This window comes from Atractosteus spatula, chromosome 11 (genome assembly GCF_055471065.1).
Source record: "Atractosteus spatula isolate fAtrSpa1 chromosome 11, fAtrSpa1.hap1, whole genome shotgun sequence".
Lineage (NCBI taxonomy): Eukaryota > Metazoa > Chordata > Actinopteri > Semionotiformes > Lepisosteidae > Atractosteus > Atractosteus spatula.
Window position 1 is genome coordinate 6,065,390 of NC_142716.1, and position 27,985 is coordinate 6,093,374.

General features: G+C 38.9%; 1 protein-coding gene across 1 annotated transcript; it reads left to right on the forward strand.

Annotated features, from left to right (window-relative positions):
• tnn (tenascin N) lies at nucleotides 1–27,981 on the forward strand. The gene is made up of 20 exons (XM_088927828.1): nucleotides 1–402; nucleotides 794–1,168; nucleotides 5,130–5,393; nucleotides 6,373–6,555; nucleotides 6,707–6,796; nucleotides 8,438–8,701; nucleotides 9,286–9,549; nucleotides 10,094–10,357; nucleotides 11,124–11,387; nucleotides 12,162–12,425; nucleotides 13,166–13,429; nucleotides 14,196–14,459; nucleotides 14,965–15,228; nucleotides 15,430–15,560; nucleotides 17,027–17,165; nucleotides 17,700–17,851; nucleotides 17,980–18,076; nucleotides 18,504–18,668; nucleotides 19,298–19,461; nucleotides 26,239–27,981. Exons 1-20 carry the CDS (start codon nucleotides 3–5, stop codon nucleotides 26,392–26,394), a joined length of 4,428 nt encoding a protein of 1,475 aa, XP_088783954.1. The 5' UTR covers nucleotides 1–2; the 3' UTR covers nucleotides 26,395–27,981.
• Nucleotides 27,982–27,985: the final 4 nt, after the last annotated feature.

Below are 27,985 nucleotides of genomic sequence, written 5' to 3' on the forward strand. Positions count from 1 at the left end.
AGATGTTCTTCAGAACAACTCAAAAGGTTAGGGTCTTGCTCCTTTTGGGTTCTCTGTGCATCTGTGGAGACTTCACTGCTGCTGACGACCCTGTCATCCCTGCTAACAATGGAGTCACTTTTAGCCACGTTTATAAGATCGACCTGCCTAAGGCGTCTGACTGCAAGGTGGAGATGGACACCATCCCTGTACAGGACCAGGGGACAGAGCAGATGGTCTCTTCGCAGGGCATGGAGGGAGATAACAACATTGTCTTCAGGCACAATATCCGCTTGCAAACTCCAAAATGCGACTGCGAGTCATCTGAGAGCTTCCAGGCCCTGTTGTACAGGATTAATGGTCTGGAGGAGGAAGTGACCTACCTCAAAAGCCAGTGCACGCAGGGTTGCTGTGGCGGAGGAGGTACTCATCCTGGTTCATTGATATTCCACAGGATAGGTTCCTTTGCCGCTATGAATCCATGGCTGTCTAGAGTAAGGGAAAACAAAATCAGAGCTGTAGGAGTTTACCACAAAAGAGGTTTTGCATGCATATTTAATGTTGTGTGACTAACATTTTGCTTGCAGTTTCATGATTTCAGGTTATAGCTCTTAAGATTCTAACAGTTCTCAAATCCCGATTGACTGATGAATGATCCAAAGTCCCCAAAAAATCTTTCAATCAGCATGACTCTAACTTCTCTTCCAAAACCAGCTTCTGTCACTGCATAAGGGTGATTTAACTTACTCATCTGAATGTCTGAACAGCAGCACTGTCACAGCTGTCTCAGCTTAACCTCACTGTTGTTTCTTAGGCTCAGACACCAAGTGCAGTGGCCATGGGACTTTAAAACAGGACACGTGTAGCTGTGTCTGTGATGAGGGCTGGGAAGGTGAGGATTGCTCCAGGAGGTCCTGCCCAAATGAATGCAGTGACAACGGACGCTGCGTGGATGGGCAGTGTGTCTGTTACCAGGGGTACGCTGGGGCTGATTGCAGTGAGCTCCTCTGCCCCAATGACTGTAACGACAAGGGCCGCTGTGTGGACGGAGTTTGCCAGTGCTTTAGCAACTTCATGGGTGAGGACTGCAGCCTGCGGAGGTGCCCTAATGACTGCAGTGGCAATGGAGAGTGTGATGATGGAACGTGCATCTGTGAGGATGGCTTTACAGGGATCGACTGCTCCAAGGGTAAGTACCTCTCTGTGTGTAGATACTGTACACTGACTCTTATTAATAACAAACATGAACTATATTAACACACATATGTACTCTTACACAAACATAACCCCAGGCAATGCTATATTTAGTCTTACTGGTAAAATACTGATCAGGAATACAGTACAGTATGTGAGTCCTGTGCTGTCGATACTACAGACTGCCACTTGAGGTCAGGGTCAAACAGCAGCGTGGAGCTCTGTTGCTAGTTGGTTTGGAGCTGAAAGTAGGGATTCTGGGACAGTTGGTGCAGAGATGGCTGGAGAGTTATTGAGTGGTTAGCGGAGGTAGATATTGGAGATAAACTGCATATGACTCTTTTTCACCATGTTTCAAGACTCAGTGTTTGTCATTCCAGCTGAATCGCCGTAGCTAATTAATGACTAACTGATTTCTTGTTTAGGCTTTGGGTTTTTCTCAAGAGTACTGTTACCAACAACTTTGACATACAGAAGAGAAATTCAAGTTGCTTTCTGAATAATCATTTCATTTCTTAGTAGAACACTGAGATTTGTATCCTTCTGTTGAGGTCCAGATGGTTACATTTCAGGCAGCACACGTGAAATAAGCAAGTTTTGAAACTCAAGACTGGTACAGGGCTGATACAAATTACCAATCTTATTCAACCCTTAAAAGGGGTGAAAGCAAATCTTAAAATATGTCCCAAATAGAAAATTGAAACCAAATAGCCTATGAATAAAAACTTGGCTCTGGCAAACACCACAAGACACAGCAGTCCCTCACGTCCTGGGTTGGTAACCACAGCTCTACAGGATGAATTTACTCAAATGTGTCTCCAGTCTCTCTGAATTTTTTTTACTGGGAGACACAAGTTAGATCATGCAAGCTTATCTGTCTTGTAAACTATGCGCAAATAGTTTGAAAAAAGACAAAAAGACAATGAAAACACGTTCAGGTTTCGTATCGTGTTGATCTTAATGGGGAACAGAAGAGGGTCAGAAGAGAGTAGGCTCAAAGTTAGATGCCAGGTGTGGTAAAATCGGGGCTTCATGACAGATTTAGCACTGGGCTAGATTAAAGCACCTTCCCAGGGCAGGGTGGCTGTAAAGTGCTAGACTTCCCAGAAGAAGAATTCACATGGAGCAGGAATGTGGGATGTTATGTCTGGGACTAACCTACAACACGAATAACTGCATAACCAAATCTCAGATTATATCAGAACTGCAAACGCTTATCCCTGTAGTGCTATGAAAAAGTTCATATGAGCAAAGATAAAATATTTCATCATAGGTTGTTTTTTGTTTCATGATTCTAGCCACTTATAACACTTGAAAATGCTCACATGTCCATCCATATTCTTACAATTCTTGTCTTGCTTGTTGAGAAGAAAGCATTGGCCAGTCTAAGTTTATGCGTTATTAATATTTAAAGGTGTATGAGTGAAATATTGCAATGAACTGGCATCCCATCCAGGGTGTATCCTGTCTGGGCTCCAGCTCCCTTGCAACCCTAAATCAGACAAAGTGGTTAGAAAATGGATAGATTAAATATTGTAATCTACAGAATTTCCAGCTTGTGCTCAGGGCTTTATTCATTATATTTTTCTTCTTCAAGGGGTATAGAATATGCTACATTCCCCTGTATTTTCACCTTGAAATGTTAGGCAGTATTGTCTTAGCTGTCTTAGATAATTGATCAGATTCTCCTTACCATGAAGGAACCTTGGAATTTATGTTTCCCATTCTATAAGGAAAATCAAGCAATTTTCATGCTAATAAGATTAGAGGCTCTTGAAGCTCTTGAAGCTCTTGCTCTAAAGCAAAACAATTACAGCATGAATTAAGTAGTAAGTGGGTTTATGACATGTGACATTTTTATATTCTCAGAGGTTTTATTAGAGTATACAGTGTACATTATCTCATGCTTTTATTAGCATTAACATGACTACCAGTTTTTAAAAATATTATGCTTATATTGGCTCATCTGACAGAAACAGAGCTACAGTATTCTTCATATTAGGCCTTACCAGAACATGAGAGCTAATCAAACTGAAACAAAGATTACGGCTATTTCTCTTCTGTCAATGCAATAATCAGGAGATTCACACAGAAAGGCTATAAAGGTGTACACTATTTTTCTACAATCACTTCAACACTACTATCTTTTTATTTAGTCCAAGGCATTCTAACATTTTCCAACATTCTCCATAACATTTAGAAAACACAACTGTTCTTGGTTAGATTTGGTTAAAAATCATTAAAATCATTAGACATGTATGACACAACCTGAAAACTGATCACCCTGCAGCAAATAAGAATCCACAATGAGAATAAACCCCAGCCCAAATAAATGTGCAACAAAAAGGGAAATCATTGTTTGAAGCATTGTAAATAACAATAATGAGATAAAATCTCTGAATTCCAGTGGCTTTCCCTACCCCAGATCAATGCCTATTCTACACATCTGCTGGACGTTTTTATACTACAGCTCATTCCCAAACACTGTCTTCAGGGCATTTGTGCATTGCAAGATGCAAAACCAGGATAAACATGGTTGTCATTGGAAAAAAATTAAAAGCCTCTTATTTGGTTTGCCATGGAAATAAAGGTCGGAACAAAATGAGGTGTAAAATCTGCTTAAGATTGTCGTTACACCTTAATAAAGATCCCTTTCTATATTACATTTCATTTAAACAATAGTCCCATTCTGCAGTGCCAAAACTTTTAAAATGACCGCAATGTAGTTACTAGAGGTTATTGTGACCACTTCCAAAAATCTGGAGTAACATGCCTCCCAAATTACATTAGCTCTATTTTCAAATCACAGAGCAATACCATACTGCTGGATTGGTTGGATTCTTACAGTTACTCTATAGCTGTGACAATTAACTTGTGATATTGCTCACTTGGTCAACCTTACTGCAAAAACATGCTTAAGCAAAAAAGCTATTGTCATTATTTATCATAGTGTCATTTGCGAATCTTCTGGTGGTGCTGTACATTCTGATCATCCCATTTCATTCACTTTAAGTACTTTAAAAACATCCCCATCGACAAAAGCATTACGCAAAGGGAGTGTTTTATACATAGAAAACACCAGTCTTTGTTAAGAAGGATGTGAAGCCCTTTGTATTAAATGCAAATAGTCCATTTTTGAGTGAATGACTTTCAGTCTTCAAGGTTTGTATACTTTAACAGTAGTCAGATGAGATTTTGAGCTTTTGGGATCAGTTCGCCAATCGCAACTAAATGGTTATGACTGCCCTTTTCAGTCTGAAAGATTTCCTTTGTGAGTTTCTCACCTATGTAAGCTATTTTACTTCTTACTGTCAGAGATTAAGTTATTTTTCTTAGCAGTCTCTCTGAATTATTATTTGTTCTAGAAGGTGTTCCTAGAGGGAGCCAACGTAAAATACAGAAACAGACCTATGAACTGTCACTAAATGGAAAGCCTGCTGCTGAACAGAACAAAAACACACAGTTTCCTGTACTCGTGGTGTGGAACAATGTCCTAACCTGTTACACAGACTTCCCTTCTAACTGTGGTCTCCTCATCACCAGTTTCTCTTTCCCCACTTGCCCATTTCTGGTTTTCACTTACTTTATTCCTAATGTTCTCCTCTCCTCTCCTATACTTTTACTCTAACCCACAGAATAATTTTGAAGTGGAAATTTGCGTCTAGCTTTGCTGACTGTCTGTCTCCAGGATTACATTTTGTTTTGAATAGTCCCCCTTTTAAATATTTTTGCATGTTTTCCACTGTCTTAATTGAGGGAACCTAATACATAAGCATTTTCAATGCAGCCAGACTTTCCATAAATTACTTTTCTTCATTTTGCAAAACCCCTGTTTGCCCACAAAGGTCTCAACTGAAGTAATACAGTTCCTGTGCTTTCAGTAGAATCGTGTTCTGTTATGTACATAAGCAATTAAGATAAAGCCAGCCTAAACCTTTTTATTTTGTTGGATTCAGTGATGGGCCCCAATGACTTGCGCTTACTGAGATCCTCAGAAGAATCCCTTTTGGTGGAATGGGACGAAGTACCTGGTGCCGAATACTACCTCCTTACATATCACCCTGAAGGAGATGAAGGCTCCATTAGGGAAATCAGAGTCCCCAGTGACACAAACTCCTATCTGATCACTGGCTTAACTGCTGGAGTCAAATACATCATAAATGTGTATGCATGGATCAAGGGCATTACTAGTGAGCCTGAATCATTGGAGGCCACGACTGGTATGAAAACTTTAAATTCCTCTCTTTACGTTATAAGGATGTCAATATAATGCTGATTTTGTTTTCTTTTAGGGCCACACAGTGCCCTTTGCCAGCAAATAAGTGGATTCAGTTAAGACTGAAGTATATACTGAACTTTGTGCACAACATGCACATTTTTCATACCAATAAAAAACAGGTTTAAAACTCTGTAGGAGCTCTATAGTTAGTTATGCCTGTGGTCTAAACAAACTTTATAATGTTAGGATAGGTTCATTTAAGCCTTTTAGTTGAATTTATAAAAAAAAGTCCATATAATTCATAAGACTCAAAGAAAAATGACAAAAAATACACAGATATAACAGCTCAAAGTTTTCTAAAATTGTATGAAACTACTGTATATGCACACTTTCATATTACAAAATGAAAAGGAGGTTTTGTGCTACCAGATTATTAAACTACTTTTTTTTGGCCAGCTGGCTTAAAGAGGCTATGGTTTGCTAACCACCAAGGTAATTAGATTTGTTTATATAATTATTAAGGATGCCAAAAAATACATTTTAAGAAACATATGTCAGTGTACCAATGCAAATTGCAAGATATTGTAACTCTGTAAGGAACACAAGCATTCTAGACCACTGGAATTACGCATATATACATTCTTTTTGTTGGTTTTTGTTATTTTATTATTAGCATGATTCTTATGTTAATGCAGAAATTGAGACAAAACTTGCTTTATCAAATTGTTTATTAAAGCTTACTATTTTGAATGGATACTAGAAACACAGCTCTTTATATTGTTTCATTTTTAGTATAATATTTTCTTTTTGTAGCCACACATACTGTATTCCCAAATTAAGTAAAAAAAAAAAACATCACAAAAAGTAAAATGTCTGAACCCTTACAGCAACGTAAAAGAACCATTTCCATGAGACTATTTATGTATTGTGAATGAAACAGTAAAAATGAGTGCATGCTCATATCTGCTTTTAATTTTCAGAAGTGTCAACGGTGCAGAAAATCAGAGTGGTCAGTCAGACAGAGGACTCTATCCTGGTGGAGTGGCCAAATCCCTCATCTGAAGTTGACTACTTCAAACTGACCTTTGTCACTCCCGAAGGCCAGGAGCAGGAGGTCAGAGTTCAGAAGAGTTCTGGAGCTAAAACCAGCTACACCATCACAGGTGACAATTAGAAGTTATCTGTATCTCCTTGCAGCATTATTTGTCCTGTCCCTTGGATAGCTTTCACAAAATGTGTTTAAAAATGACAGAGCTGAAAATTAAAAATGTAAAAAAAGTTGAAAAAATTCATGCTGAGCTTACTATTTTGCAGATCTCTTCCCTGGTACAAAGTACCTCATAAAAGTTCAAGCCATTAAGGGGAATACAGCAGGGAAACCTTCATCTGTGAATGGGCTAACAGGTAAAATTCCTGCGTGCAGTCTGACTGAGAATACAATGGATAGTGAGGAGGGGAGAAGGGGTTGATGCATGTATTTCTGCCCATGTTTATTTTCAAATCTACATTTTGGAAGCTCTTTGCACTGAATATTGTTGAAACTGTGAAGAATCCAGGCTGCGATGCAAACAAAAGTGTCCGAAGACCCAGGCACCAGGCGAAGGAAAAGATTGTAGTACAGAAATTGCAGGTGACCGGCAACTGTTCCACAGATTCCAGAGAGAGAAGACAGAGAATTCCATGGCCAAAAATGGGTGCCCTCATCTCTCTTGCTGGGTCTTGAGAAGCTTCATGGAAGATATTTTTTCTTCCATCCATCTTGAGAAAACAACTTATTCTTGATAAGGTTCAAGAAGCTGTAGGTTCAGCATGCGTTGGCTTCAGAGGACCAAATAAAAAGGTGTAAAAAGGGGTTGCAACTGAAACCAAAAAATGGCTTTGACAGGACTGCTAGAAATGACAAATGATATTGCATTAATACTATATTCTACTAAACAACAAATGCAGATTGGTGCCCAAGAAGGCCTCTGTACATTTTGATTGTCAGGACAGTAGTGAGATATAATAAACCTTAGCAGGACGTTATTTTAACAGGCCAGACCCATTAACTGACTTTTCCACTGCATGCTGCCAAAGGGTTATGAGATTCAATTTGTGACATGGTAGTTACTGATACAGTTGATTTGGATTCAATACGTTTGCTGAATTGACAAAAATCAGCAACATTTGAAGGAAAAAAACTTTATGAAAAACAGTTTTCTTTCTTTTAATGTGATACTCAGCTTTCAGTCATGTCCAACTATGCAGGTACACTGCCTTTTTTAAAGGAAGTTTGACATTCTGGCCAAATCCTTCACTAAAAACATCAAAGCACTGACTCCAGTAGTAAATTTTAACAAAGCTATTCATGAAGAGCTCTTAGGTGGTTACTGTATGTTATTATGATGGGACATGAACCTACCGTACATGGGACACTTAATGTCTTTTCCTAACCTCAACTAAATGTCCAATTAGAAGCTATTAGTAGACTTCTATGATACTATAATGTATCAAAAAGATTATAAAAATGCAAAAAGATTTTAACTTCTTACTACAAGACTGGAAAAACATGATGATTTGAGAAGTGGATAATCCTTTTGGCATTTTGGAACCTACTATCCTTACATCCTTTTTCCACAATACTTTGTCAATGACAGCAATCAATAGCACGACTATTATTTACCCCCAAAGTCTCTGAATCCAAAGGCAAAGGCTCTGTTAGCGTCCTCACACAAATGACCCTGCATCTACAGAATTTCAAAACACACAAAAAATGCTGACTTCTAAAAGTTTCAGAAACCACAATCTGGAAAGGAAAACTTCAGATTAAGTTACAGAACTGTGGTTGTCTACATTTTTTTGACAAATATGAAAGCTTTACATTTGTGACAGGCACTGCAGTTTGTTAGGTAATATTGCAAACTGTCGCTCTTCTAAAATGTGAAAGTAACCCACCGGTATTTTGCTATTACTCAGATGTTTATGACTCCTGTCACAGATTTGCAGCCTTTTCACTGAGAGATGACTGTCAGTAACACTGAAACACTACTGAAACTCCCTCCTCAGATATCGATGCCCCCACCAACCTGGTGACCACGTCTGTGACAGAGGACACAGCTACTTTGTCCTGGGACAGAGTGCAGGCTCCTGTTGATGGCTACATGATCAGCTACAGATACACTGATGGCCAGAGCCAGGACTTTCCTGTGGGAGCAGATACGACCTCCTACAAGCTGACAGGGCTGAGGCCTGGAGTGGAGTACACTGTCTACATCTGGGCTGTCAAGGGAGACCGCAGGAGCAAGAAAATTTCCTCACAGGCTGTGACAGGTCACTAATTTTTGAGAATTGTTTTAAAGATATAATAGGTCAAAATACATGTAAAAGCATTACTTTTGTTTAAAAGTTTTATTTAAATTGTCTTTGGAACCAGAAAGAGTATCTTTAAAGTCTGATGTGCCCCATAACCATTAATTGAAGCACTGCATATTAAAATCACATCACTTGAATCGCTGGTGGATCAGATGTTTACAGTATATCTGTTAGCTACTACTAAGCAAGTGAGTGAAACAGGCTAAATGGTTCCTCTTACTTGTCACCTTTCTTATGTTCTTATGTTCAGGGACTATAGATCAGGGTCCTGTAGAATATTATAAAGGGCAAGTCACAAAGACTCCTTTTACTACAACAATGTGATCTGATTGAAAATCTTAATCGAGCATGATAAAATTGCATATTATATCTTGATTATGCTGACAGAAAAGCAGGAAAAAATGAATTCTGTCAATGACAGACAAATGTCTGCAACAACAGTAGACAAAATATTACAAGCAAATGTTCAATGTTGCCTACAGGAGAAAAATACTTTAAAATCATGGGTATTAAGAGACAATTGTCAATAACTCTCTCCTCAGATATTGATGCCCCCACCAACCTGGTGACCAAGTCTGTGACAGAGGACACAGCTACTTTGTCCTGGGACAGAGTGCAGGCTCCTGTTGATGGCTACATGATCAGCTACAGGTATGCTGATGGCCAGGGCCAGGACATCCCTGTGGGAGCAGACAGGACCTCCTACAAGCTGACAGGGCTGAGGCCTGGAGTGGAGTACACTGTCTACATCTGGGCTGTCAAGGGAGATCGCAGCAGCAAGAAGATTTCCTCACAGGCTGTGACAGGTAATTTTTTGTCCTGCTGTTACAATGAAAATATGTATTTCTCCTTTGGCCCATCGAATGAATTATTAGCTAAATCAAACTCCCTCCTAGTCTTTTCCCTTTGATAATAAACAATGTAGTTCTTGTAGTTATCAGGACTGATTCTGAAGTAGTGATGATTAATTTTGCTTATGGGTGATCAAAATTGTAATACTAAATGGGTTTATTCACTGATTTGAATTTTGTCCATAATGACAAATTCCCAAAACATCACCAGACAAAAACCTTACAAGACAAAATGCTGTGTTCCCTACAGAATATTAATACTGTAAAACCTGTAGTCTAAAAATTAAAGACTGAGATATGCCTCAGTTCAAAATAGAACCTCTGGACAAGACGCTGGCCGGTAGTAACAATGACTTGAGTAGCCAAGACCGATAGGATCTAAAACAGTTAAGGACTTGAACTTTCACAGGCTCTCAGCCTTTCCATTGACAGACAATTGTGAAAAAATCTTATCTTAAATCTTAAATCTTAAATAATACTGAAACACCCTCTTCCTCAGATATCGATGCCCCCACCAACCTGGTGACCAAGTCTGTGACAGAGGACACAGCTACTTTGTCCTGGGACAGAGTGCAGGCTCCTGTTGATGGCTACATGATCAGCTACAGGTATGCTGATGGCCAGGGCCAGGACATCCCTGTGGGAGCAGACAGGACCTCCTACAAGCTGACAGGGCTGAGGCCTGGAGTGGAGTACACTGTCTACATCTGGGCTGTCAAGGGAGATCGCAGCAGCAAGAAGATTTCCTCACAGGCTGTGACAGGTCATTCTTTTTCCATCTCTTACAATGATAATTTGTATTTTTCCTTTGGTCCATTGAATGAACTTGTTTAGTTTTAACTTGCTGATACACCCAAGGATCTGATATACCGTAGGTATTTCTTGGAAGAAGAGATGCTATTGGTTTTAATATCAAGGCCAGATACCTTCTTCCAGACTCCACAATCCTCTGTGGAAAGAAGCACCTCCTGTTCTCTCTTGCAAAAACACTTCTCCTTAGTTTGCATTTGTGTCCTTTGGTTCACATTTCCCTGTTGATTTTATAGAACATAGGGTTACCTTTGTCAATGCCTTTCCCTTTGGGGATTTAAAATAATAAAATCAACCCCCCACCTAGTCTTTTCCCTTTGATGATAAATGATTGAGTTCTTTTAGCTATCAGGACTGATTCCAAAGCAGTGATGGTTAATTTTGCTTAAAGTTGATCAAAAGTGTAATCCTAAATGAGTTTATTCACTGATTTGAATTTTGTCCATTTTGACTAATGCCTGAAACATCACCAGACAAAAACCTTACAAGCAAAAGTGCAGTGTTCCCTAGAGAATATTAACACTGTAAGATCTGTAGTCTAAAAATGAATTACTCAAATTCAAAATAGGACATCTGGACAAGACACTGGCAGGTAGTAAGAATGACTTAAGTAGCCAAGACAGATAGGATCTAAAACAATTAAGGACTTGAATTTTCACAGACATTTAGCCTTTAAATTGAAAGACAATTGTGATATAACACTGAAACTCACTCCTCAGATATCGATGCCCCCACCAACCTGGTGACCAAGTCTGTGACAGAGGACACAGCTACTTTGTCCTGGGACAGAGTGCAGGCTCCTGTTGATGGCTACATGATCAGCTACAGGTATGCTGATGGCCAGAGCCAGGACATCCCTGTGGGAGCAGACAGGACCTCCTACAAGCTGACAGGGCTGAGACCTGGAGTGGAGTACACTGTCTACATCTGGGCTGTCAAGGGAGACCACAAGAGCAAGAAGATTTCCACACAGGCTGTGACAGGTAATTCTTTGTCCTGCTGTTACAATGAAAATATGCATTTTTCCTTTGGCCCATCGAATGAACATGTTGCACTTCTACTTGCTAAAATACCTAAGGACCTAATCTAGGTATTTCTTGGAAGAAGAGATGCTATTTGTTTTAATATCAAGACCAGATACCTTCTTCCAGACTCCACAATCCTCTGTGGAAAGAAGCACATCCTTTTTATTCTTTCAAAAACACCTCCTCAGTTTTAATTTGTGTCCTTTGGTTCACATTTCCCTGTTGATTCTACAGAACATAGGGTTACCTTTGCCAATGCCTTTCCCTTTGGGGATTTTAAATAATAAAATCAACCCCCCTCCTAGTCTTTTCCCTTTGATAATAAATGACTTTAGCTATAAGGACTGATTCCAGACCAGTAATATTTGCTTTTGTATTAAGGTGATCACAACTCTACACTTAAATTAATTTATTCACTTATTTGTATTTTATGTATGATAACAGAGGCCTGAAAACATCACCATACAACAACCTTACAAGCAAAAGTGCAGTCTTCTTTACAGAAATAAATACTGTAAAATCACTGGTCTATAAATTAATTACTGAATTATGCCTGAGGTTAAAACATAACTACCAGGTGGGAAGACACTGGCAGATAGTAACAATGACTTGAGTAGCCAAGACGGATAGGATCTAAAATAATTAAGAACGGAATCTGTCATGCACTCTTAGCCTTTTCACTGAGAGATGACTGTCAGTAACACTGAAACACTACTGAAACACCCTCCTCAGATATCGATGCCCCCACCAACCTGGTGACCAAGTCTGTGACAGAGGACACAGCTACTTTGTCCTGGGACAGAGTGCAGGCTCCTGTTGATGGCTACATGATCAGCTACAGGTACGCTGATGGCCAGAGCCAGGACATTCCTGTGGGAGCAGACAGGACCTCCTACAAGCTGACAGGGCTGAGGCCTGGAGTGGAGTACACTGTCTACATCTGGGCTGTCAAGGGAGACCGCAAGAGCAAGAAGATTTCCACACAGGCTGTGACAGGTCATTCTTTTACCTACTATTACAGTGAAAACATGCATTTCTCCTTTGGTCCATTGAATGAACTCGTTTAGTTTTAACTTGCTGATACACCCAAGGATCTGATATACAGTAGGCATTTCTTGGAAGAAAGGATGCTATTGGTTTTAATATCAAGGCCAGATACCTTCTTCCAGACTCCACAATCCTCTGTGGAAAGAAGCACCTCCTGTTCTCTCTTGCAAAAACACTTCTCCTCAGTTTGCATTTGTGTCCTTTGGTTCACGTTTCCCTGTTGTTGAGGATTTTAAATAATAAAATCAACCCCCCTCCTAGTCTTTTCCCTTTGATAATAAATGACTTTAGCTATAAGGACTGATTTCAGACCAGTGATATTTGCTTTTGTATTAAGGTGATCACAACTCTACACTTAAATTAATTTATTCACTTATTTGTATTTTATGTATAATAACAAAGGCCTGAAAACATCACCATACAACAACCTTACAAAGTTAAAGTGCAGTCTTCCTTACAGAAATAAATACTGTAAAATCACTGGTCTATAAATTAATTACTGAATTATGCCTGAGGTTAAAACATAACTACCAGGTGGGAAGACACTGGCAGATAGTAACAATGACTTGAGTAGCCAAGACGGATAGGATCTAAAATAATTAAGAACGGAATCTGTCATGCACTCTTAGCCTTTTCACTGAGAGATGACTGTCAGTAACACTGAAACACTACTGAAACTCCCTCCTCAGATATCGATGCCCCCACCAACCTGGTGACCAAGTCTGTGACAGAGGACACAGCTACTTTGTCCTGGGACAGAGTGCAGGCTCCTGTTGATGGCTACATGATCAGCTACAGGTACGCTGATGGCCAGAGCCAGGACATCCCTGTGGGAGCAGACAGGACCTCCTACAAGCTGACAGGGCTGAGGCCTGGAGTGGAGTACACTGTCTACATCTGGGCTGTCAAGGGAGACCGCAAGAGCAAGAAGATTTCCACACAGGCTGTGACAGGTCATTCTTTTACCTACTATTACAGTGAAAACATGCATTTCTCCTTTGGTCCATTGAATGAACTTGTTTGGTTTTTATCTGTTGATACACCCAAGGATCTGATATACCGTAGGTATTTCTTGGAAGAAGAGATGCTATTGGTTTTAATATCAAGGCCGGATACCTTCTTCCAGACTCCACAATCCTCTGTGGAAAGAAGCACCTCCTGTTCTCTCTTGCAAAAACACTTCTCCTCAGTTTGCATTTGTGTTCTTTGGTTCACGTTTCCCTGTTGATTTTATAGAACATAGGGTTACCTTTGTCAATGCCTTTCTTTTTGGGGATTTAAAATAATAAAATCAACAGCCCTCCTAGTCTTTTCCCTTTGATGATAAATGATAATTGCTATGAGGACTGATTCCAGACCAGTGATATAATATATGCTGAAAGCTGACCAAAATTCTACACCTAAATGAGTTTATTCAGTTATTTATATTTTGTCTTTAATGGTATATGCCTGAAATATCACCATACATAAACCTTAACAAGCAAAAGTGCAGTCTTCCCTACAGAAATTAAATATTGTAAAATCACTTGTCTAAAATCAATTACTGAGTTACTGAGGTTATACATAGCTACCAAGTGGCAGATAGTAGCAATGACTTGATTGGCCAAGACAGATAGGATTTAAAATAGTTTAAGGACTGAAACTGTCACACACTCTTAGCCTTTTCACTGAGAGATGACTGTCAGTAACACTGAAACACTACTGAAACTCCCTCCTCAGATATCGATGCCCCCACCAACCTGGTGACCAAGTCTGTGACAGAGGACACAGCTACTTTGTCCTGGAACAGAGTGCAGGCTCCTGTTGATGGCTACATGATCAGCTACAGGTACGCTGATGGCCAGAGCCAGGACATCCCTGTGGGAGCAGACAGGACCTCCTACAAGCTGACAGGGCTGAGGCCTGGAGTGGAGTACACTGTCTACATCTGGGCTGTCAAGGGAGACCGCAAGAGCAAGAAGATTTCCACACAGGCTGTGACAGGTAATTTTTTGTCCTGCTGTTACAATGAAAATATGTATTTCTCCTTTGGTCCATCGAATGAATTATTAATTAATGAAATCAAACTCCCTCCTAGTCTTTTTCCTTTGATAATAAATAATGTAGTTCCTTTAGCTATCAGGACTGATTCTGAAGCAGTGATAATTAATTTTGCTTAAAGGTGATCAAAATTGTAATCCTTAATGAGTTTATTCACTTGATTTGAATTTCATCCATTATGGCAAATGCCCAAAACATCACCAGATAAATACCTTACAAGCAAAAATGCTGTGTTCCCTACAGAATATTAATACTGTGAAACCTTTAGTCTAAAAATTAATGAGTGAGTTATGCCTCAGTTCAAAATACGACATCTGGATAAGACGCTGACAGGTAGTAGCCAAGACCAATCGGATCTAAAGCAGTTAAGGAGTTGAACTTTCACAGACTCTCAGCCTTTACATTGAAAGACAATTGTGAAATAACACCGAAACACCCTCCTCCTCAGATATCGATGCCCCCACCAACCTGGTGACCAAGTCTGTGACAGAGGACACAGCTACTTTGTCCTGGAACAGAGTGCAGGCTCCTGTTGATGGCTACATGATCAGCTACAGGTACGCTGATGGACAGAGCCAGGACATCCATGTGGGAGCAGACAGGACCTCCTACAAGCTGACAGGGCTGAGGCCTGGAGTGGAGTACACTGTCTACATCTGGGCTGTCAAAGGAGATCGCAGCAGCAAGAGGACCTCCACGCAGGCTGTGACCGGTAACTCTTTCTCAGTTCAGCTACTTTGACAGTTCGGTTCTTTCTTTTTAAGCCCTGTGTATGAATACGCAGTATCTATTTCTACATACATACTGTATGTGCCTTTTCTCTTGCTAGACACCTTTGCAGCTCTACTTTCAAACAGGGCTGTCTATTCGACAAATAAATAATCAGGTAGTGTTTCTCAATCTTTTGTTTCAGAGATTGATGCTCCCACTAATCTGAAAGTGGAAGATGTCCAGCTTAACAGTGGAGTGCTGACTTGGACCCCCCCTCTAGCTGTGATTGATGGCTATACCCTCTCCTACAAGACAGAGGATGGAAGTGGGCAGGTAGTATGATCTTCCCTGCTATATGTCTACAATCAGCAGCAAAAGCAGAGTTTCCAAAAGAGGCCACTTTGTAATACTGTGAGACTTTTTGGACACCATGTGTGAAACAAAAGTTTTAATATTTCAACATTAACCCCTCCCCCCATATTTTTCATAAATCAATTGTATTCAGCCAAATCTAAAAGCAGTGTCTAATCTGGGTGAAATACCAACCAATTTTAAAGACAAATAAAAAAATAGGATGTTATTGACTTGTTTTTATCACAATAAGGTTTGCACATTAATGGTTAAAGTTCTCTAGCTTCCTTCTAGTCATTCTGGCTCTAAATGGATTTTATTTAAAGACAGTGTTTTGTCTATTGGGTAGAAAGGTGCAAATTTTGTCCCTGTGAGTTTGTGGATCTTTTGGCTCTGCTTATTTTTCCTAAAATACCTTGTAGCAGAGCCTGTACAAACATAAATTTTCATGGGTTACAGATAGACAGACATTACCACAAAGCAATTTTTCTTCAACAGAAACCCTGCCATTGTTAATAAATGAAAGGGTATGTAAACTTTTACATCTCAGTAATCTATATACATGTTGCAGCAACAATTTGATATAGAATACTATATTCCAAAACTTGAAAAAATATAGCTTTTCCAATATTCTAGAAACTATTCTAGAAAAAAGACAACAAGATCATCCCAATCAAAAACAAATAATGAGATAAAGGATAATCAAGGGAGACGAAATGCTGCCACCCAATGGTCAAAACCTGAAATGGTCACAACATGTACTGTTTTTCACTAGGGACAACAACTTCCAAGAGCTGAATGCGAGGAATACTTTGTGTGATGAAGTTTGGCTTCACTCGCTTGGTTCATGGGTAGCCTTCTGGCCACAGGACGAGGAGGCTCAAACCCCATTCAGACAGACTAGTGAACCAAGCGGTAGCTGCCAGGTGTACAGTACATGGGGCGGAGCAGGGATGGTGGAGACGAATGCGAAGGGAGGCCTTTGTGTTCGATTTATGGAGCTAGTTTAGTGGTGATGGTGATTAAATACAGATGTGTGAGATTGACTTGCAGCTATTATCAGTTAATAACTTCCATTTCTGTCTCTCCTGACAATGCCTTCTTCTTCTATTATCTGTCATTGGTACAAATATTAACTAACTCTTGCCATATAAAGAGCTAATTAATCTAATTAATCATGTTCTCACAAAGACACTATAAGATTTGTAAGATACTTGGCAGCAGGACCTGTGCTATTCCTGCTCATTTGTGCTACTTCATTCTCAGTCATGTCAGAAAATGCATTTTGTATTGTAGCACAGAATTATTCCTTAGTATCTGATTTCTTGATTTAATGGCTAATTATTGCAGAGAAACTATTGATTTCTCTTGTCCTTGAGACTGTGCCTATTCAAACCCAGTAGACTCTGTCGTCTTGTGAGGTATGAGACTCTCTGTGTCTCGTGTAGATCACAGAGCGACGGGTGAGCCCAGGAGAGAGGAGGTTTACCTTGGATGGCCTGGAGCTGGGAAAGAAGTACATCGTCAGCCTGGTTGCCTTCAGAAGAAATCAGAGGAGCAGGACAGTGGAGACCACCTTTACTACAGGTTCAGTCCTCCCTCGTCAGCATATACTGTAGCGAAACCCTATGGTTTACCATAGCCTCGCCCTTTGCCGTAGTATTCATTGTTCCAGTTCCATTGCTCCAGTTAAGTTTAATACACTGTGGTATTGATCTTTAGGATGAATCTGTAAATAAAACACAATATAATATTAAAGACAATATTAATCTTTAAATCTTTGGGATGAATAAAGTATTTTTGAATTGAACATCAATTCAACCTCATCAACATCAACCTCAGATTATACTGTCCCAATAACTTAACTTGGTAACTAGGACTAGTGAGTAGGAATAGTGAAATTTTTGCCAACTTTACTGGCTGTAGTTGATAAAGTCAGGCATTACTGTTACAAAAAGTAGAAACTGTGAACCAGTGCTGATGGCCAAACAGACCTAACTGTTCATATAGGGACACCTGTGCCCATATGTAGGGGATATTACTGTTTTTTTAGAGGGACAAAATGGAACAATTGGGTTTCAGTATTTGTTTTTTTTTCTTCCCTATTTCTCTCTGTTGCAGTTGGAGTTCTCTTCCCCTTCCCTATGGACTGCAAAGAGGTTCTGCAGAGTGGGAACAATTCTGATGGAGTCTACACCATCTACCTCAACAATGACCGTTCTAAGCCAATGGAGGTTTACTGTGACATGACCACTGACGGTGGCGGCTGGATCGTACGTTCACCACCTTTCTAATATAAAAAACCTCCACAAATTATTGTGGATCATGATCTGTAATGCAGCAGAATGATACACATTAAGAGTCTCTGAAATAAACCTTCCTTCTTTGTCACCTAAAATAGGTCTTGCAAAGACGCAACAGTGGAAAACTTGATTTCCTGAAACGCTGGAAACAGTACATTCAAGGCTTTGGGAACCTGACTGATGAGTTCTGGTTGGGTCAGTGCAGTGATTACTGTATTGCAGATCAGCAGCACAGTGCTTAGTACCTCCATGTGTAACTGTTGTAATACCAGATAGCTGGTACTCACAATCAGCATGTTAGTATTATTACAGTATCTTACTGTATGTTAAGTACAGTGTAATATATAAATGAGAGAATGCTTTAAAATATATAAATGGAATTTAATATCAAAACAAATCTTTCCATATTTCACAATTAGATTAAAAAGTATTTTTTTTCACCCATGGGTGCTAACAATGTAATTGAGGAGTAAGCCAGAAGATGAAACTTCATCTTCACCTAAAATATAGATTAAGGCAAAACTTCATTTTTAAGCCTAGCAATTAATCAGATAATCAGTGCGTATAAATTAATTTACGAAAAATAAATTTACGAATTGATTTGTTGTTTTTTCATCTCTAGGGCTGGAAAAGATATATGAACTTACAAACACCAACACCCAGTATGAACTGCGTGTTGATTTGAAAGCAGGTTCTGAGTCTGTCTATGCTGTCTATGACAACTTCAAAATTGCACCAGTGAGGCAGAAATTTAAACTGACTATTGGCAACTACCGAGGCACTGCAGGTTGGTATTCGCCGTACTTGTTTTTGAAATTTGAATGGCCAGTGCAGGGACATCACGGCAGCGTCTAACAGCGTAAGTCTGTTTAGACATGTAAGCAATTTTTCCTACAGTGACATTCCTTCCTTGATATGAGCTCTGTAAAGTGTTGAAGGGAGGAAAGTGTGACCACAGCACCCTCTGTTGGTAAAAGATAGTAATGTGTGTGAGTAGAACAAGACGCAAGATAAAACGTTAATACTCGATGCACACATGGGTATAGCCCTGTTATGATGTGATACAGTGCATTGTTAAAACCTTAAGCAATCTGAGATTGAACTTCTGGTGCCCAGATTTATTTTATTCTCCTAAGGGACCTTCACAGACAATATATTTGGTGCTGGAGGATGTTTTTCTTTTTCACTAAATGTTAAAGAGAAGTTATGAAAGTATATACAGTATATAGGGTAATTTGGGGCAAATACTCCTTTTGTCACACAGAGGACTGAAATTCTACAAACACATCAGCTTACAATACTTACAGAGTAACTGAAACAAGATAGAAGAGATAAAAAGGCAGTAAGCACAAACAGAAGTGAAATGAGAAAAGTACCTTAAAAGCTTACAGAAAACCACTTCTTATTCGATTTCAGGTGATGCAATGACCTATCATCAAGGCCGACCATTCTCTACTATAGACCAGGACAATGACATTGCTCTGAGCAACTGTGCTTTGACTCATCGTGGAGCCTGGTGGTACAAAAACTGTCATTTAGCAAACCTGAATGGCAGATATGGGGACGATAGGCACAGCGTGGTAAGAGCTTTGACCAAAAACGATATATTCTTTATCCAAACTTTCACAACAATGCCTGTTGCTTAGTTTCCATTTCACATTCTTTAAAAATAAAGAATGGCATTGTGGTGTATATCAATGAGTCAGGTTACAGTACATTTCAGGGCTGCTCTACAGTTCCATGCATTTGTAACTTCTGCCAGAAGGTGGAGGCAGAGAATTTTTAATGAATGGTTCTGAGACGTGAAAAACAGTAAGATTGTAGATCTGAATGTAGTGAAGTGCCAGCAATATATTTCAAGGTGCGTAAAACTACATTTAAGCAGAAATGTTTCTTCCTGTTTTCCTAAATTTTAATATTACTAAAAACCTAATAATATTATATATTAACAATAACTAGTAATAATGTTGAAGCAAACAATGGCTGCAATGTTACACTGTATATTTAGCTGAAATTACAAAACTGAGAATTAGTTTTCCTCCATTTTACAGTGTACAAATCAGTTCAGTTTCAATCACTCACTTATTCAAAGCAGGCTAGTTTTGTACTGAATCAAAACTGGTGTTCCCAGAAATGTGATATGGCATTTCCAGACTCACTTGTTTATAGCAGGGCTGCACAATCTGGGTCTTGGAATGCTGGTGTGTGTCGGCAGGCTTCATTCCAACTCATCTATTAATGAGCTAAACCAGCAAGTTATTGGTTTAACTGGACCAACTGAACAGCTTCTCCCAGCTCTTGAGCTGCTGCTGCTGCTTTAAAGAGACCTACAGATGCAGCCATTCAAAGTGCGCGTTACAGACACGTACCGCAGGTGACGTCGCTCAGTATGACGCAAGATGACGCGGGGCACCGCAGTACGTGATTGGTTGACCGACAGGGGCACTCGTGGTCCGTTGGTCTGTCGTAGAAAGACAGTAAACGTCTTTGCTGTGCCCGTTGTAGGTATTGAATTTTACCACTGAAGGGAAATCTTAGTAGCTGAGCATAAAAAGAATAGGAGCATACTGTAACGCGTGTGAAGGTCATAAACGATATTAATTTTGGAACATAAACATACAGTGTATAGCTGGTCTTGGTACTTTAAAGAAAAAAATACACACCAGTATTCCATTTCTCCCTAAACATTTTAAGCTTCGAAGTCTTTAACTAACGCGATACCGGAGTCAACAAGCATACTTTTAGAATTTGATTAAAAGGGAATATAATATGGAATCGCGTATCTAAAGAATTTAATAATGGTATTCGTGTGCTGCGACAGGGCTGTGTAGGGCTGTTTCGCCTGCCTGTTCATGTGAGCTGTCTTGTAGACGTGACTACCAGCTGACAGGTTGTGTTTTCGAATCCAGCTGGTGCTGGTCTTTTCTTTTAACAAACATTTCTTCGAAAAAATAGAATAGCGATATTATGGACAATCAATTGACTTTTATATTTCAAAATATCGCAACATGATCGATATTTGCGATATTTTGAACATATCTTCCCTTCTGACAGCGGTGCCTGCTTCTATTGTGTGTGTGTGTGCAACAGAGTAAATTTTTAATAGCGTTTTAAGCGAATAGGTAATTAGATTGCTCGTAAACCTAATCGCTTTTTCTACATAAACACAGCATGATTACTCTCTGAAAATGCTTTTCCTTTATTTTTAAAGTAGGCTCAGATTTCAACTATAGATCGTATTATTATAAACTTTCTTGGAAAAATGTATTTTATGTAAACCATGTTTGCTATTAATTCATTTAGGGCTAAAATACGTTCATTGTCTTCCAATCGAGTCGAGTTGACATTGGAAGCCTGCCACACCCGGACTGTTAAACCAACGCATTAGCACGTCAAAGCCCATTGAGGGTATTGAGCCAGTATTGGCTTTAGTATTCCCCCCCTCTCCCCTCAATTCAATTCAATTCAAGGTGTTTTATTTGCATGACAGATGGGTACAAGCAGTGTTGGGTATGTATATTGTAACGCTTACGGCAGACAGGCACTGTGTAACAGCCGGCGCACCAGAGCAGCGCACCGAGGGAGCGTCTGCATTTATAACTTGGTTTTTAAAATTAGTCAAGCAATATGAAGCATCTTCTTTTACTTTTGAGTCCCTTAAATACATTGAACACAGCTTTCTCACCACTTAAGATTGCTCTTGATACCATCCTTACACAAAGCAGAAGGGAGATTTTAGTGCCTGAGCATAAAAAGAATAGGAGCATACTGCAACGCGTGTGAAGTCCATAAACGATATTAATTTTGGAACTTAAACGTTCAGTATATGGCTGGTCTCGGTACTTTAAAGAAAACATACACACCAGTATTCCATTTCTCCCTAAACATTTTAAGCATCGAAGTCTTTAAGTAACGCGATACCGGAGTCAACAAGCATACTTTTAGAATTTGATTAAAAGGGAATATAATATGGAATCGCGTATCTCAAGAAATTAATATGCAATAACTGAGTCAAGGGACTCAGAGGATCCAAGGCTAGACTGAGTATAATAGGCTTCGGGCTTCTATTGTGACATCTACTGTAAATTACAGAAATGTTAAAAGTAAACAAAATAAAGTAACTAAAATGTGGTCTAAAATCACCCCTTTAGACACCCCTTTTACTTCACTGGTGTCAGATATGAAAGGCAATAGTCTCCCGTTCTGTCTGCTGTGTGTTGCAGCAGAGGGACTCCCTGCCGCTGAAAGGGGCAGAGTAACTTGCATGCCCTCTAGTACAGTTTACACATGCACGACTTTAAAAGCTAGCAAGACAGGTTTCGATTCACATTAGCTGGCGAGCCTTGTTAAAAAAACGAATGATAATGTAACATGCCACTGTTCATGAACAAAGTTATACTGAGATTTCCTAAGATACGCGATTAAAAAATAAATAAATAAAAATTTGAATCTCCCGCGGAACACATTCCATAAGAATCAGTGGTTTTACAGTATATATCGCCTTTAAAGGTGGCTTCTCAAAACGCTTTACGGGATAAAAACAACCAGAACAGCAGCAACAACAATATTGTATTTCGTTGCACTTTGAAAACCAAGTAATAACTTAACTATACAGTACGTGCAAACGTTTCGTATGTTGCTGTCGTGAATGTCTGCGTACCCATAAGTATCTTATTTGCCTTGAGTCTGTCTACAGTATCTCTGTCCCACTACCCCCATCTCTCCCTCAATTCAATTCAAGGTGTTTTATTTGCATGACAGATGGGTACAATTCTTGTTGGGAATGTATACTTTGATATTTACACCCGGCGCGGCACCGAGGGAGCGTCTGCATTTATAACTTGGTTTTTAAAATTAGTCAAGCAATATGAAGCATCTTCTTTTACTTTTGAGTCCCTTAAATACATTGAACACAGCTTTCTCACCACTTAAGATTGCTCTTGATACCATCCTTACACAAAGCAGAAGGGAGATTTTAGTGCCTGAGCATAAAAAGAATAGGAGCATACTGCAACGCGTGTGAAGTCCATAAACGATATTAATTTTGGAACTTAAACGTTCCGTATATGGCTGGTCTCGGTACTTTAAAGAAAACATACACACCAGTATTCCATTTCTCCCTAAACATTTTAAGCATCGAAGTCTTTAAGTAACGCGATACCGGAGTCAACAAGCATACTTTTAGAATTTGATTAAAAGGGAATATAATATGGAATCGCGTATCTCAAGAAATTAATATGCAATAACTGAGTCAAGGGACTCAGAGGATCCAAGGCTAGACTGAGTATAATAGGCTTCGGGCTTCTATTGTGACATCTACTGTAAATTACAGAAATGTTAAAAGTAAACAAAATAAAGTAACTAAAATGTGGTCTAAAATCACCCCTTTAGACACCCCTTTTACTTCACTGGTGTCAGATATGAAAGGCAATAGTCTCCCGTTCTGTCTGCTGTGTGTTGCAGCAGAGGGACTCCCTGCCGCTGAAAGGGGCAGAGTAACTTGCATGCCCTCTAGTACAGTTTACACATGCACGACTTTAAAAGCTAGCAAGACAGGTTTCGATTCACATTAGCTGGCGAGCCTTGTTAAAAAAACGAATGATAATGTAACATGCCACTGTTCATGAACAAAGTTATACTGAGATTTCCTAAGATACGCGATTAAAAAATAAATAAATAAAAATTTGAATCTCCTGCGGAGCACATTCCATAAGAATCAGTGGTTTTACAGTATATATCGCCTTTAAAGGTGGCTTCTCAAAACGCTTTACGGGATAAAAACAACCAGAACAGCAGCAACAACAATATTGTATTTCGTTGCACTTTGAAAACCAAGTAATAACTTAACTATACAGTACGTGCAAACGTTTCGTATGTTGCTGTCGTGAATGTCTGCGTACCCATAAGTATCTTATTTGCCTTGAGTCTGTCTACAGTATCTCTGTCCCACTACCCCCATCTCTCCCTCAATTCAATTCAAGGTGTTTTATTTGTTTGACAGATGGGTACAATTCTTGTTGGGAATGTATACTTTGATATTTACACCCGGCGCGGCACCGAGGGAGCGTCTGCATTTATAACTTGGTTTTTAAAATTAGTCACGCAATATGAAGCATCTTCTTTTACTTCTGAGTCCCTTAAATACATTGAACACAGCTTTCTCACCATCCTTACACAAAGCAGAAACTGTCCGATGACTCACAGTACAAGTGGAAAGATTACAGATTTTAATCGTCTTTAATTTTGTCTTTAATTTTGCCTGTGGAGTGTATCTTATTAAGCTCTAAATTGCATTTTGAGCGCGGTTTTTTACTTTTTTTTAATTGCATTTTGGGCGCGGACAGCACATACAAGGGTTAATGAACTGCGCCAAGAAATTTAAAATAGTATTCTTTAGGTGTGAGGGTAGGAGTGGACCGCAGCAGGCATAATCAGCAAACCAGGAAAACAAAGAACAGGACAGGTGAGATGTGTATCCAGAAAGCGAGTGATCAGAAAAAGGAAATGGAAAACGCAGAAAAAGAAAACGCTTTACAGGATAAAAACAATAACAACAGTAGTGGCTGGGCAAACGATTTTTTTTATCGAAATACAAATTGAGATACTGTACTGTATAATGATGTGCATGAACAAAGGTATACTGCAATTTTCCTTAGATACGCGATTAATGCTTCGTAGGAGGAGGCGGTCTTTTCCTCTTGTCTAACAGTTTGTCCACAAACAAAACATTCCTGTTAGACAAAAGGAATTGAAAAAAAACAATTTTGTCAATGAAAACCGGTGTGTGTGTCTCTCCCTGCTGGATGTTCCTCTCACAAACTGCTGAATGAATAAAATAATTTTATTGAAAATGCGTTTGCGATTGTCTGGTATTTAATCTGGTCCCTTTTAACTGTTTTTCGATCTACTGTATTGCTTTGAGATGCCACTTTTAAAGGCGATATGTAAAATAAAGTTTTTTTTATTATTGTTATAGAGAAACATGATCAGATTTTCCCTGGTTCAGAAAAAAGATCTAAAGTGCTACACATAACTTTCTTAATTCGATGTATTTAAAGCAGTGAACTACTGTAGGTGTCACATAACATTCAGAAATACAATCACGTATTTGACAAATAAAAACGATTATAATCTAATCCTTCCACGTTTGATCCCAAAATCCCAAGAAATATAAATCTTGACGGGTAGAAAGCTATGCTGAAAGTTTATTAAGATGCTTAGAAGACAAAGATACTGTATCAATTTATGTTGCATTAGCCTGATTATGATTAAAAAACACATATAATTAAACACGCGTTTGCGATTTAAATCAGAACACGATTTAAATCAATATCGATTCCATATTATATTAGCAGAAAAGCTTAAAACTACCACTTTTTCACACGCTATTTCACATGCTAGTTAAATACTTCGATGCTTAAAATCGTTAGGGAGAAATGGAATACCGGTGTGTATTTTTCCTTTAAAGTGCCGAATCCTGGAATCTGACTGGCTGACACCCCTCTGAAGTGGTTCCATAAAATCTGGTATACGGAAAAGAAAGCGTTGATAAATACAAGTGTCTTTTAATACACTCTTTGCTGTGCTCTTGAGGATCCTTGTGATATTTTAAGCTCTAGTTGAATGATAAGTGTCGCATTTTAAATCATTTTCGTAGTTAGAAATTATGAAACGCCCTGTTAAAAGCAAGGAAGTTTTTATGCCCGTTGAAGTAAAACAAAATGCCTGACAAAGTATGGCTTGGACAGATTCCAAGTGCTTGTACAAATGTGCTAAAGAAATTATACTTTGAGTATACAGCTTGTCTAAAGTCATCCATTATTAATACTATTAGTAATATCTTCAGTAAAGGCTTTGATGCATAAATATTTATGATAAAGGTAGGCTGTGTACTTTTGTCCAACTGAGCAATCTTGCTTTCATAAAATATACCAACATTTTAATGACTGATGATTAACATGCTGTAATACACAGTTCAAAATTAAAGGCTCAAATGCTGTACATGAGAGGTTAAGCTCCCCCTGGCGGTTTTACAAGGCGACGCCGGATAGTTAACCACGTGACACCACGTTAACTGCGTCATACCGCGTGATACTGTGACACGCCCACCGGGGTATGCCGCGAAATACCTCACGCATTTTGAATGGCTGCATCTGTAGAACACCTGCTGACATACTGGCCCTCCAGGACCAGGCAATTCTTCTAACCCGTCAGTGTAGGACATTCCTCCCTGCCTGGAATGCACACTCAGCACACTGTGCATTGTAAATGTGGATATTTGTCCTACGCTTAGGAACTGTTTGTCTTTTTGCACTCCCGTTTGCCACATGGTGTCTCTTCTTTTTTTCTGATTTCAGGGGGTGAACTGGGAGCCCTGGAAGGGGCATGAATTTTCCATACCGTTCGCAGAGATGAAAATCCGACCACATGTTGCTTCTGACACCCCTGTCCTGGGACGGAAGAAGAGGTCACTTGGGGGAAGGGGAAAGAGTAGAAGGCTAGAATCAAAATAGAAAAAAAAAACAAAGCATATATAAGCTTAAGGACTGTTCAATTCCAGAGAATTTCAGTGATTTTGAAGTCCATCTAAAAAACAAACAAACAATGGCATTACTTCATTTATATGTAGCACTTCATATCAGAATTCTTCAACTCTTGTCCTCTACTGTCCTCTCATCAGATTCCCTTCTTCTTCACAGTGGATTTCACAATTTCATTTCATAGCTTTTTGGTGTTACATCTATATCACAAGGTGTTTGACTATCAGACATTTGCAGTTATAATATAATGAGAGGCTGGGAGCCAATTGAACCACTGAATCCAAAGACACTAGTGCAAAACCACTAAAGGCGACCTGTATTAGAATAAGAGTTAAGCAGTAGCTTCTAATTGTAATGCCATTACATCACAGATTGTCGTGTGATGCAATTACAGATCACAACCCTGTGCTATAGTTACAAAACCCTCAGACTCTGTTCTGAGCTGACTGTTTGCATAATGAACATGACAATCTTTGCCTTTTTTATTGTCAGAAATGTGAATAGTTCTTTGTTACAGGTCCAAGTTTTTTTTAATAGACTTTTTATTCAACAACATATACTGTAAGGCTATGAGACGTTCCTTATATGAAATCTATGAAACATACTCCTTGAATATCTGGTATTTATGATTTTATATAACTCTCAAAATACAAAAACAATCATCACATAATTAGCAGAACTGACAGCAGCCTAATTTATTTGGAATGTGGTTCATCCTCCCACTGTTTAAATCCTTAAAGTCTAAAGTAAAGACAATGGATCTAGGCAAAGTATTTTTTTAATAATTAGATTTGTAGATAGAAGTGCCTGATGCAAAGTGGACACCAGATTTCTAGAAATCATTGACATAGGATAATACTTAAGCAGTTATTTTCCTGCAAGGATAGGAATAGAGATTCCTTTTCAGTTCATATTCAAATCTCACATTTCAAATTGAGGGTCTCAGCTCAAAAGATATGTCTGAAGCCTTATTCTTCTCATGTTAGTCTTTTTGCTGAAGATTCCCTTCTTCAACATTCCTCTTGTTTTTACTCCCAGACCCTAGATCTCCCTTCTTCAAGAGGCAGTAGCTTGTTATTGTAGGTGTAGGACCATTTTCTGATACTCTTTTGTATACATTTCAGTACTCCTGGACATTTAAAACACAGGCCTAAACCTGTTCTTTGCTATGAATAAAACTATGAATACTGTCATAATTCAAATTTTACATAAGTGGTACTTGTTCTTTCTAAATTATCAAAATATTTTTGTTTCTGTGAGGATCAAGGTATATACAATAGGTAATAAACTTACTTTGAAAACAAGAAAGTCGGAAGAGCCTCCTCATACAATTACAGAATTGATATGTACTTATTCTTATAGTGACTCGTTTGTTGTTTTCTTATCAATCTGCTGGTCAACTACCAATGTAATTCTAGATACAAGGGGTTTGATTTTAACCCCAGTATATTAACTTTTTTAATTTTGTTGTTGAGAATTATTTTGACTTCTTCTTCTAAGTATTCCAAGGCTTGTATAATATGTCATCACTTGTGTAAATAAACCATTAAAAAATCAACCGAAC

Excerpts from the sequence above, each read along its gene's own strand:
- tnn (XM_088927828.1), top strand. The coding sequence starts at position 3 with ATGTTCTTCAGAACAACTCAAAAGGTTAGGGTCTTGCTCCTTTTGGGT. Across the intron at positions 1,169-5,129 it reads AGGGATCGACTGCTCCAAGG|TGATGGGCCCCAATGACTTG; the intron begins GTAAGTACCTCT and ends TGTTGGATTCAG. Across the intron at positions 11,388-12,161 it reads TTCCACACAGGCTGTGACAG|ATATCGATGCCCCCACCAAC; the intron begins GTAATTCTTTGT and ends CACCCTCCTCAG.